Genomic DNA, 12,183 nt, shown 5'->3' with positions numbered 1-12,183 from the left:
CCTGTTTGGTCTCTTTCAGACACTTCACAGTCAGCTAACCTGCCATCTCCAGTGTGACACATCACCCCACAAAGAAGCAGTGGGTTTCCCCGACTGATTTGGGCTTTTTGGTGATATCAGCAACCTCAGCGTCGAAGCCTAGGCCTCTCCCTCTCCTCTTTGATCTCACCCCAAACAGGGCTGAAACCCCTGCCAGGAAGGAAACGCAGAAACCGTGGGGATGCCAGAGGCCCCCCACCCGGACCTGTAACAGCCCCCCGGCCCTCCAGACACACAGGGTTTTCTTCCCAAGTGGTTGGAAGCAGTCTCCTGCTACTTGGCCGAAAGCAGGGCCCCAGCCCCCAGCCCCCAGCCCCTCTCCAGATCCCCGCTCGCTGACTGCAGCGTCATCTGAGCGAGGGCTGGGTTGGGTTTTGTGCTTTGGTTACTGAGGAAGTGTAACCAGGGTGGGGACTGCTGGGAGTGGCCCCCACCCGGCTGGTGGAACAGTTAGAAGAGGGGCTAGGGGGAGCAGGCGCAGTCGGGAGCTTGTTCAATTCAGTTGGGGGGTCTGGGAGAGCCTGTGCCCCACGTTTGGGAACATCGGAGAAGCCATCAGGTGCCCTTCCTCATCTTGCGGCAACACTGACCCCCTCGGTCCAGGGGACACCCTGCTGTGACCATTCCTGGGACTTTAGGATAGGTGGTTCTCCTGTGGCTGTAAGACAGGAGAATACCCCATGGAGCGATTGTGAGGATTAAATGAGCCAGTGCGGCTGAAGCACTTAGAGTGTGCCTGGTTATCATTAATGAAAACATTTATAGTAGTGGCTTCATCTGTCCCCAAGAGGAATAGCCCCAGTTTGGGTGTGGTGCTGGGAGCTGGAACTGGAACCTCCTATTTATCTATAGAATTTCCAGGCAGCATTGTGCCTCTCCAGGAAAGACGCCGACTTCCGGGAGGAATTCCCTTGACTCCCAGCACTGCCTCCCCGTTACTGAGTCCTTCTCCTTGGCTAATGACCGTAAGAGGAGAAGCCCTTGACCCGTCTAGAAAAACCGCATGTCTGAAATCTTTGAGGGTGGACTGGAATTTGTCTTTCTTTGCTGGAGCTTAAAGAATTCCCAGGGCCTTCCAGGGAACCAAGTAACTAAAGACGACTGTGGGCCTTGTGACTCCAGTGTTCACTGCAGCCGAGGGAGGGGCTTCTCCCTCCCCCAGTACAGCCGATCTCCCTTCATTTGCTCTGCTCCCCTAAGGCCTGGCTTCCTGGCTCTACACAACTTCCTGCCCTAGGGCAACAGGCCTCGCAGGATTTATTCCCAGGCACTCTTGCCAGTGACCTTGAGAATGTGGCTTGACCTGGACACCTGGCCTCTCCTGGGAGAGTGGGAAAGGACTTAACTTCTCCCGTCCCAGATCCAAGGGAAAGGTGGACCTTGGCGCCAGTGCCTTGACCGAGAGCTTGCTAACTCTGGGAGAGAGCTGTGGCACCTAGCTTGGCCCCTCCTGTCAATTGCTGCTGTCCTGGGCTGAGCGGTGTGCTTCTCTCTCTACCAGGGAAGAAGAAATCAGGGCAGCTGTGGGGCTCTGCAGCCCACATGTGCCCTGAGCTCACCTAGTCTGTCCACTGGCAAGGGTGGACTGAGGAGGGCAGAGCTGACCTACTGTGGATTCTGGTCCCCCAAGTTGGCACTTGGCCTAGAGATGCCCAAGAGGGAGGGGCATCTGGAGGACCATGTCAAGCTGGTCATCCTGGGCCCTGCAGGAAGAATCTAGGCAAATTGGCCTGCTCAGTGGGGGAGAAGCCCTGGACAGGGACTGGTTAGGAGGTGCATCTGCTTATCCAGGAGAAGAAAAGGTTCTGAGGGGCAGGAATGACTCCCTCAGACAATGTGGGACTGCTACTGAGAAGGACAAGCCTGTACCGTGTGACCGGTGGGTGGAATCCAGGCAGGTATCCTGTCCAGGTGACATCAGCGTGTGTTTCCTGGAGGCTGCAGGGAGCGGGCAGGCTGGGATGCTGTGTCGAGCACCGAATGTAGCCAGGGGGTCGCCTTTAAGGTGCCTGACAGACCTGGAAGGCCAGGGAGCAGCCAGACTGCTCTGGGACGGGAGTGGTTGACTCTGGGCATCTGCCTAGACAGCCAGGCACCCTGGCCTCCCTTGCTGACCCCTCTGGGTCATTTCAGGCCTGAGACCTGATTACTCTTCCTCAGCCTGTCTCCCTGCCGTCTGTATGGGAGCCTGGAATCTCACCTTCAGCCAGGTCTGCCTTTTAACAACCTAAAGAGAGGGTAGCTTTTTATCACTTCTTTCTACCTCATTAGAAGTAAAGGATTTAGGCCCAGATTTTAGGTAAGAAGAGAAGAGAGGAGAATCTGAGAACTCTAACAGGGCAAAACTGCTTCGAGGGAGTTGGTCAGGGGAGAGATAGGGCCACCGAGGTGCCCTCAAAGACCAACTTTTGGACTTTGCCAATCTAGGCATTTCAGTATGGGTCTATCCTGGGTTTGTGGATTTCCATTCTGTGCACATCTGCTCTCAGGACCCTGAAGAGCAAAGTCTAGAGCCTTGATATCTGATATGGTAACTTACATGTGTCTCTTTACACATAGATATATATATTTTTTTTTGTGAGGAAAATCAGCCCTGAGCTAACATCCGTGCTAATCCTCCTCTTTTTGCTGAGGAAGACAGGCTCTGAGCTAACATCTATTGCCAATCCTCCTCCTTTTTTTTCCCCAAAGCCCTAGTAGATAGTTGTACGCCCAGTAGATAGTTGTACGTCATAGTTGCACATCCTTCTAGTTGCTGTATGTGGGACGTGGCCTCAGCATGGCCGGACAAGCGGTGCATTGGTGCACACCGGGATCCGAACCCAGGCCACCAGTAGCGGAGTGCGCGCACTTAACCACTGAACCGTGGGGCCGGCCCTCTTTACACATATATTAATTAAAACTCAATAAAATTTAAAACTCAGTTCCTCAGTCTCACCAGCCACATTGCAAGTGCTCAGTGGCCACACATGGGCTAGTGGCTCCTCTCTTGGACAGTGCAGAAGATTTCCATTGTCGCAGGAAGTCCTATGGGACAGCACTGGTCTAGAGAATGGGGAGTTGGAGGAGTCCCGGGTCTGCTGCCACTACTGTGGAGCAGGCCAAGCCGGTGACCATGGTGACAAAGGCCAGGCCCGGTGGGCAGGCTCTGACTGTGGTGGCAGGAGCAGGTGAGAGCGAGCACACCTGTGCATCTTGGGACCCCTCAGCACACAGAGGGAGGCGGGGCTGAGGATGGGAAGTAGTAGGTAGCTGGCCTTGGGAACGTGGTCAGGCTGGGGCCACGATGGGCATGGAGGTGAGGGGATCTGACGGTATGGCTGGTGCCCATGGGAAGCTGGGGACCATGGTGTTTTACTCTTTAATGGAGTTTTGGAAGAACGTGCCAGTGGATTGGAATGAGACTACCATCCTTGCCAATGGCAGCAGGGCTTGTTGAGTTTGTCTTCTCCAGTCTGGCAAAGGCTCCTGTTCAGAGTGGCCCTCTGGTTCGCAGCTCTGCTCACCTCCCCCCGCTGCCACGTTATTGCTGAAGGCAGAAGGACCAGGGTGGGCATTGGCAGTGCCATGCTCCGGAAGAGCTGGAAGAAGTGCTCTTTGTAGCGTATGATGGGCTGCATCCTGGCTCTGTCGCCCTGTCCTCCAAGGAGGCCTGACACCCTTCCCCTGCCTCAGCCTCCATTCCTCGCCTCCGTTCATGCTGCCCTTCCCTTTTCAGGTGAAAGAGCTTGTCCTGGACAACTGTCGGTCGAATGAAGGCAAAATTGAAGGCCTCACAGATGAATTTGAAGAACTGGAGTTCTTAAGTACAATCAACGTAGGCCTCACCTCAGTCGCAAACTTACCAAAGTTAAACAAACTTAAGAAGGTAAACAGAGTGTAGGAGCATGTGTGCACGGGGAGGCGGGGGTGGGGAGGGGGCAGGGGTCATTACTTTGTGTTCAAGGAGCATAATTGAGGGTGAAGCCAGGCGCGTGCACCAACACGCCTGATGATTTCCCGAGACGACTTTCCCCTCCTCGCCTGTCTGCGGAGAGCTGGGCGGCGTGGAGCCCAGAGCCTTCATTTTAAGAGCTGTTTCTACTTTTTCTCTCCTGCCTTGTTTAGCTTGAACTAAGCGATAACAGAATCTCAGGGGGCCTGGAAGTATTGGCAGAAAAGTGTCCGAACCTCACACATCTAAATTTAAGTGGCAACAAAATTAAAGACCTCAGCACAATAGAGCCACTGGTGAGTCATGTGGGTCCTCCCTGTCCGCGGCAGGAGGTGGGCAGGCTTGAGATCAGGGGTACTGCTTTGTGTTTGTATAGCATCCTTTTTCTGACTTATCTTCCTTTATTTGACTGTCATGTATTATGAGATAGAGTTGGAGTGGTAATTTCTACTTCATCTGTAGAGAAACTGAGGCCTAGAGAAGTGAAATAGCTTGACCAAGGTCACATAGCCAAACTGGGCAGGTGGGGTGGGGTGGAAGGGTAGACCTGGACCTCAATTTCTTGTCTGATGCGTTTCCTCATACAGTTTCTGCTCAGTTTTGGAAACCTGAGCTGTCATTTCTCAAGCTTACAGCATGCCTCATTGTCCCTCTTTGGGGAGGGAGGAGACGTCCAGGACTTAAGCTGACCCTGGAGGTGGACACCTCTTTTCTGCGTGGGTCACTGGCCTGAGGCTGGTGCCTCTGAACAGTGGCAGCCGGGTGGGTCCTGACACAGGCCCCCCAGGATGGCAGAGAGCTGTGTGGTATGGGAGCCTCACGCAGAACTTCCTCTACGTGCCGTAGGGAAGAGTGACCCCTGGTCTCCAGTCCTTGGTCGCATGGTGACCAGGGCCTCAGAGACCTGGGCAGCGTTTCTGGCTCCTTTACTTGTCCTCATAGAGCTGGACACACCCCAAACTTCCCTGATTTCACTAGCCAGAAAGGGGCAAGTCATGGTCAGAATAACAATTGCTACATTACCCAGATCTGAATGACTATGTTCCCTTGATTTCAAGAAAATCGACTGTGTCAACAAGTTGTGTCATTAAGTAATAGCTTTTTTGAAATGTAAAAGTACTACCATATTAAGTAAACATGCTTATTGTAAATACACACAGAAGAATCACTTCATAGACCATGCATCTCAGATCGAGAAAAGGCCATGGGGATGTTTTTGCCAAATTGCTACATTTCCCTCTTCTGGGTATATAGTGTGCAGGTCGGGACATCCCTCAGTTTGGGTTTGTAGGGTCTTGTCCAAAAAGCACTGCTTGCTCTCCGTGGATGCTCTAGGGGGGCTGGTTGATGGGCCAGGGTGACAGAATACGAAGCTGGCATTTCTTTTCCAACCTCAAATTTTGCCTGTCCACCTGTGGCATGGGGTCAGCCACTAGAATAAGCTGCCCGTAGAACTTGTCTTCTACACATTTCCTAGGGGAAAGCAAAACTATCTTGATCTCCCTGGGCGTCTTGATTTCCGAATTTCATTACGAAAAGAAAAAACTTTGAAGTTCTGTATGTGTATGTTTTGGGAGGCGAGGTATGAGGATCGAGTATATAAAACATTGTGGTCAGTCACCGTTAGAGATCGGACATAGACACACACACCTACACGCACACACCGTGCTTCCCCCCCCGCCCCGGCCAGACCATACACGTTTTTGTAGCTTCCCCTTCCCTGGTTATCAGTGTGATGTGTTACACTTGCCTCCCGTGGGTGGGAAACTGCCTTTGGTTGGGGAGTCCTGGGCTCGCCCACCCAGACCACAGCCTGACTTCCTCCCCGCCCTTGACCCTCTGCTGAGCACGCCCAGGTCTCTATCACGAGATCCTGAGAGAGCAACCTAGTTCCCAATGTTGACCCTGAGGGGCTTCACTCCCTAGTTAGGCCTGGCCCATTGGAACTGGGACTCAGCCTGGGACGGGTGTTCTTGTACCTGCGCCTTGAAGACGTGAGGTGGGAAGTCGAAATGTTTCTGTTTCTTGCCAGCTGTGTGACCCTTGCACTTCCTGGGCTTCATTTTCCTCAGCCACCAAGCAGGCATAATACGGGTTAGAACCCCTCTGGTGTAAAGCTTTAACAAAGCAAGTCGGGTTAAGTTCTTCCAACAAAATCCAGATCCTCCATCGTTTTTTCTCTTGCCCCTTTTGACAGGCAGTATTGCAGAGTAAGAGCACAAGTCTGGAGTTGGGCTGGCTCATCAAATCCCAATTCTCTGCCCTCCATTTCCTCGTCTATAAAGCGACCTAATAATTATTTTACCTTGTCGGGGTTGTGAGGATAAATTGAGTTAGTACATAAAGTGCTCTGTTAAGTGTCACCATCGTCATCGCCATCATTACTAGAGGCAGAAGAAGTTAGTTGTTAGTTCATGTCACCTTTTTAGTTCCCCTCTGACTCCGTAGTCACAGGCGCAGCAGCAAAGCTCGTGGCTCCTGCACCAGGAGAGCCCAGGTTAATTCCAGGCCAGTCTCTGTTGAGGTAAGACCTGTGGCTGGAGAACAGAAGTGTTAGCATTGGATGAGGCTTTAAAGAGCCTCAAGTGCAGCCCCTCATTTCCAGGTGAAGACTGAGGCCCCCCAACCAGGGGTGATATGTCAGGGGGTACCTCGTGGCTGAGCAGAGCCAGTTCAGACTTTCCTTATGTCTTGTGAGCCAGGAGCTCTCCCCGCTGTCACACGTCACCCCCACCTGTTTCTGGGGGGTGTTTCGTCACTACCCCTCACCTCACCTACCACACGTTGCTCACTGTTGACTTCATTTCTCTGCTTGCAGAAAAAGTTAGAAAACCTCAAGAGCTTAGACCTTTTCAATTGTGAGGTAACCAACCTGAACGACTACAGAGAAAATGTGTTCAAGCTCCTCCCGCAGCTCACGTATCTCGACGGCTACGACCGGGACGACAAGGAGGCCCCTGACTCAGACGCCGAGGGCTATGTGGAGGGCCTGGACGACGACGAGGAGGACGAGGACGGTGGGTGATGGAGGGGACGGGCCAGGGCAGGCCCAGGCTTCCTCCCTGCTTTACAGAGCGGATGGGCTGGCTGTTGGGAGGCCCCCACTGGCGGGCCAGCTGGCTGTCAACCTCTTTCCAGAACTAAGGAGGGGAGTGAGGCTGTCTTTTTCGTTTACCATTGTCCTTAAGATGTCTCATTGGTTGACTCCCCTAAAAGAACAGGGCATGAGCCCCAGAGAAAAACAGCTTGAGATTCTCCAATTGCATTGTAACACCTTAGAAACCATCTAGCTGAATCTTCCCTTCAATTTTTTCTCTTTTCCAAAGTCCGCCAGGGAATGAGATTCAACAGTCTCTCTCTGTGGTGTGACCCTGGCCTCAAACACTCGCCTAGGGAGGGGGTGAGAGAGACAGGAGGGTGGGGTGTGGCCTGAGAGGCTCCTTTCCCCATCTAGGTGTCCAGTAGTAGAGGTGAGGTCATGAGCTGGAGAGGTCGTGGGGCCCCCTGGTGGCTGCAGCCCATAGGACCACAGACCAGGACTTGAGGGGTGTGGACTCCGCAGCCCCAGGGGCCCTGGAGGTGGAGGAGGCTGCAGGCAGCACGTTGGCTCCCTGCAGTGGCTCCCTGGCAGTGCGCGAGCAGTGGGCCTGCAGGAAGGAGAGAAGGAGAAAGGAGCCCCTCCTCCCGTCCCTACCCACGGCCCAGCACAGTGCGGCTTCCCTGCAGGTCTTCATGGCCAGTCAGGTTGAGAATGGAGACGCTTGCCTGAATAATTCAGACACGAGATTTTGTTTCTCCTTGTTAGGTGGAAGTATTTTGCAAGATATTCAGACCCCCGTTTGCCTTAGTGTGTTCCATCCTGTGATGCGACAGAAAAGGCCCAGGGCTGGAGTCCTACAATCAGGTTTCTAGGCCCAGCTCACAGCTAACTGGATGTGTGACCTTGAACAAGTCACTTCTCGCCTCTGGGACTCAGATCTCTTACCTTTAAAGCAGAGAGTTTTGTTAGATGCTCTTTCTAAATGAATTCATTTCTCGGCTTTCCCAGGCCCTATCAAGTTGTTCCTCTGATCTGGCAATTTCCCTGTGGTCTCAACCACCACAAGGGATCTTTGAAAAACTTGGGAGGGTGGCTTATCTTTGCAGACAGTTTAGGATGCTTATCTTTAGGATTACTTTAGGATGTGCTCACTCACATTAGAGCGTCCAGGCTCTGGGCCTGGGTGGGTGTGGGGGGGTCCTGGGCGCTACACTGAGGACCGGACGCCCCGTGTCAGGCCCATCAGCCTGGGTCCTGTGCTGTGTGAGGGAGGGGCCAGCTCACCGCCACTTCCGTTCTTCTTGTCCCCATTTCCACTGCACAGAGGAGGAGTATGATGAAGATGCTCAGGTAGTGGAAGACGAGGAGGATGAGGAGGAGGAGGAGGAAGGTGAAGAGGAAGATGTGAGTGGAGAGGAGGAGGTAAGAGGCTGGGCTGGGTGGGGGTACCATATCCCCAAGTCCCCCTTACTTGCTGCGTCTGAGTCAGTCCCACTAAATGCCTCAGTGCCCAGCCTTTGGCAGCCCGGGAACCCTGGTTGGGCAATTGAGTCCGTTTTCAGGGCCTCTTATTGCGCTGGTTTGGCGGAGGCAAGACTTGCAGCCGGCTGTAGGAGGGGTAGAGAGAGGGGATTCTGGAGGCAGGTGAGGAGGGGACTCACCTGCTGGGGTAAAGCCTAGCCCTCATTTCTACGTGAAAGTTGGTTCTCACAGAATCCACATTCCCACTGCCTGCCTTTTTGCATTCATATGTTAGTTCAGATATTCACTGAATACTTACAGTGTGTCAGGAAAATCAGAGACTGCCTTGAACTGATGGGAACCAGGATAGGCCACTGCTGGATCCCAAATCAGAGAGTGACAAGGGTCCCTTGCGCACAGTAGAAATAATGCCATTGTCCTAACACGTTGGCTGGCTCCCAGTTTTTTAACAAGGTCTGCGACCTGTCTGTGAGGGGTCATATAGCACAGAGATTAAGAGCACAGTCTGTGAGGGGGGATCCCAGCTCTACCACTTGCTGGCTGTGTGTCCCTGGACAAGTTCCTTGACCTTTCTGAGCCCGTTTCTTCAATCAAGGGCACAGGCACCCCTGCACACAGCCCGCTCAGGCAGGATCTCCCAGCCGGCCCACTGCAGGCGTGGAGAGGCAGGTCGGGGCAGATGGAAAAACCAGTGAGGTCGGGGGTTCCTGCCTCGTTGAGTGGCTGGGTTTCTCTTCTCCCGATGTGCAGGCTGCTGGGCTCACCTCTGAAGAGTATTGCAAGTGTTTTAAAAATAAAGACTTAGGAAAACAGGTCCCCCGGGCCAGGGCAGTAAGTCGTGTTAGCTAATGGGTTTTTCGTCTTGCGCTTCCTGTCGCTGGAGCACAGCGTGCAGGTTTTGTTTCTTGTTTTTTTGTAATCTCATTGACCATCTGCAGATTTCCAGCTTCCAGTAAAGGAGAGCTTATACACGCACAAAAAAACCAGACTCTTAGCAAACACACTGGTTAAGGAACTATTTGGTGACATTATAAAAGGATATTTCCCTTGACAAAAAGAAGTCTATCACCATTTCTTTTAAACAATGGGCTGCCTGATGCTTTAGGAACAGCGTCCAGCATGGAGACGTTCAACCAGCGTGGAACTTCAGGAGCAGCATAAAGCAAGGGTCGGGTGCTGAGAATGAATGCACGCGCTTGCTGCATCTCAAGGACCTGGGGATGATGTCCTCAGGGGGGCTTGAATTTATCCTCCCTTTCCTTCCCCGCCAAGTGATCCACATTGGCAAGATGGTGAAGGGACTGGGTAGGGGGAGGTTGGACTTGCCCACAGAATCTGGATTTGCCGAAACCGGGGTCTTCCCTTGAAACCAAAACTAGAGTGAGGACAGATGAAAGGATGGCCTACTTTACCTGACAGAGAACCGGCTTGGGGAGTTCTTCTCCTGAGAGCGTGCAGACTGGAAAGCTGCGTGAGTTACAGGGGCTTCAGGTCCGGAAGTCTAAACCTGGGGGTAGGACTCCCCCACACACATTGTTTGCAAGTATTGTAGTTCAGTGTCAGGGAAAGTGGCTTCCTCAGCAAGTCCCTAGGCTGGAGGCATTCCTAATGTCTGGTGTCTGTTTTCTCTCCTAGGAGGATGAAGAAGGTTATAACGACGGAGAAGTAGATGATGAAGAAGATGAAGAAGATCTTGGTGGTATGGCACCTTTTTACTCTCAGCTGGTTGCAGGCTGGCCCCTTCAGTTGACAATAGATTGATGAGGCCCTGAGGACCTGGCGGTGGGCAGAACGGGCCCATCTGAGGCCGCAGGTGCCTCCCTGGCTTTGCAGACCCCCCGCCTCAGTTTGCCAGCGTTGGCAAAGCTTCCTGGCTGTATGGTCCCCTGGTTTCCCAGCGGGTGGGCTGGGTTAGAAGCAGATCAATGTTTAATCTAAATGCCTTTTTCTTACTCTTTCAGAAGAAGAAAGGGGTCAGAAGCGAAAACGAGAACCTGAAGATGAGGGAGAAGATGATGACTAAGTGGAATAACCTATTTTGAAAAATTCCTATTGTGATTTGACTGTTTTTACCCGTACCCCCCCCGAATCCCGCCCCCCGAAACTTATTTTTTTCTGATTGTAACGTTGCTGTGGGAACGAGAGGGGAAAAGTGTACTGGGGGTTGTGGGGGGAGGGAGGGTGGGAGGGGGTGGAATAAAATACTATTTTTACTGCCACTCTTTATTTTTTTTCCCCTACTCTTTCTTTGTTTCTGGTTCTGTCCCTGTAAATGCAATAGCTGAGTACACACCAAGTGAGCATTTGTTCCTTACTCTCGGAGAGGATGATTTGGAGGTCTCTTACATTTCTTGGTATTTCCCGTCTCTTGAGTTGGTTGGAAGGCCGTGGCTGGCCCCAGTTTCATTTCTCAAAGCCCAGGAGGGGCTGGGCACCAGCCACATCTTACCTCTTGTTCTGGTTCACGTGATTTCTGCATTTCTTGGGCCTGCTAGAGGCATCCAACGCCCTGGTCTGTAAATAGCAACCTAAAGGCGTATTTTGGCACTGGTTGGGGGACGCTCCCTGTCTCCCATTCCCTCTCCCTCTTCACAGATGGTGGTGGGCTTCACTCTGCAAAGAAGACCCTGATGTCACTCTTAAGAGTATGAGCCAGAGAGCTGAAAACAGCAGGCTTATGAGTTATGAGTAAAATGGATTTGGTAATTATAATTAAAAGAGAAGCAAACCCTCAAACTTCAACCTCTTTAAAAGATTCAAAAAAAAAACTATCTTGTTCTGTAAAATATTAGAACACTTTGTTTTACAAAATGACGAGAGAATTCTTCCACCTGTACTTCTATGCTTAGACCGTTTCTACAAGCCTCAGTGCGGGAGGCATGCATGTCGGCTGGGTTTTTTTTTCATACACCCGAGCACGGAAAAACTAATGCAAAATTGTATTTTCTTACCTAGTGGAAATCTGAAATGACTGCAAATTCCTAGTGAATGTACAGGTGTGTTTTCATGTCCCTCTTCTGGATTGCTTTAGAAGTGACGTGTGACTCCCTAGCCCGTGTTTCATCTGTATAAAAGAACATCGGCCCCGGTTTTTCTCCTCCCCCTCAGAAGAGCCAAACTTTTGAGTTTTATGTCTGTTTGTCATTGATAAATTTCAATAAATCTTTTTATACAATTTTTTTGGGGATGGCTTCTTTGAGTCCAACAGGCCATTGGTGCTTCTAAGATGCATTCCAGATAAGCTGCTCGGCGACCGCTGGAAGCTTCACTGGTCACCTGATAACTAGCTTTTCTCAGAGGATGTGTAACTTGATACTAAGTTTGGATGCTTTGAGTCTCAAGGCAAGACTCTGGTTGGTGTCTTATCTTCATTAAAAGCTTCATTTTGAGAAAAAAGAGATAAAGATATAAAAAGAGCTATTAAAAAACCAAACACCAAAACAATCAGCAAAAAATTAAGCCAACTTTGGAACCTTATTTTGAATATCTTTCTTTGTTTTGTTGTTCAGACTGTAAAAAGAATATATGCTTGAAATCCTCAGGAATGTATAAAACCAGTTATTTCACAAACCCAGAGGTTTACATGGTGGTTTTTTGTTCCTTTTTTATTTAATGTGTGATAATTTCTCTCTACCTCTAAAGAGTCTTCAAAAGCATATATCTTAAATGGCTATGTAGTAGTTGATTA

General features: G+C 51.2%; 1 protein-coding gene across 2 annotated transcripts in view; it reads left to right on the top strand.

Annotated features, from left to right (window-relative positions):
* ANP32A (acidic nuclear phosphoprotein 32 family member A) overlaps positions 1-11,672 on the top strand; it is a 38,356-nt gene extending 26,684 nt beyond the window's left edge. For both annotated transcript variants that reach the window (XM_004421746.3, XM_087428598.1), the window contains exons 2-7: positions 3,758-3,907; positions 4,147-4,269; positions 6,792-6,990; positions 8,338-8,435; positions 10,131-10,194; positions 10,457-11,672. In XM_004421746.3, the coding sequence (XP_004421803.1) occupies positions 3,758-3,907; positions 4,147-4,269; positions 6,792-6,990; positions 8,338-8,435; positions 10,131-10,194; positions 10,457-10,518 (696 nt within the window). In that variant the 3' untranslated portion in view covers positions 10,519-11,672. The remainder of the gene's footprint in view (positions 1-3,757; positions 3,908-4,146; positions 4,270-6,791; positions 6,991-8,337; positions 8,436-10,130; positions 10,195-10,456) is intronic.
* The last annotated feature ends 511 nt before the right edge of the window (positions 11,673-12,183 follow it).

The sequence above is a fragment of the Ceratotherium simum genome, chromosome 3, assembly GCF_057802395.1.
Source record: "Ceratotherium simum simum isolate JZ-2026a chromosome 3, ASM5780239v1, whole genome shotgun sequence".
NCBI classification, from domain to species: domain Eukaryota; kingdom Metazoa; phylum Chordata; class Mammalia; order Perissodactyla; family Rhinocerotidae; genus Ceratotherium; species Ceratotherium simum.
This window is presented reverse-complemented; position numbering and strand designations above follow the sequence as displayed.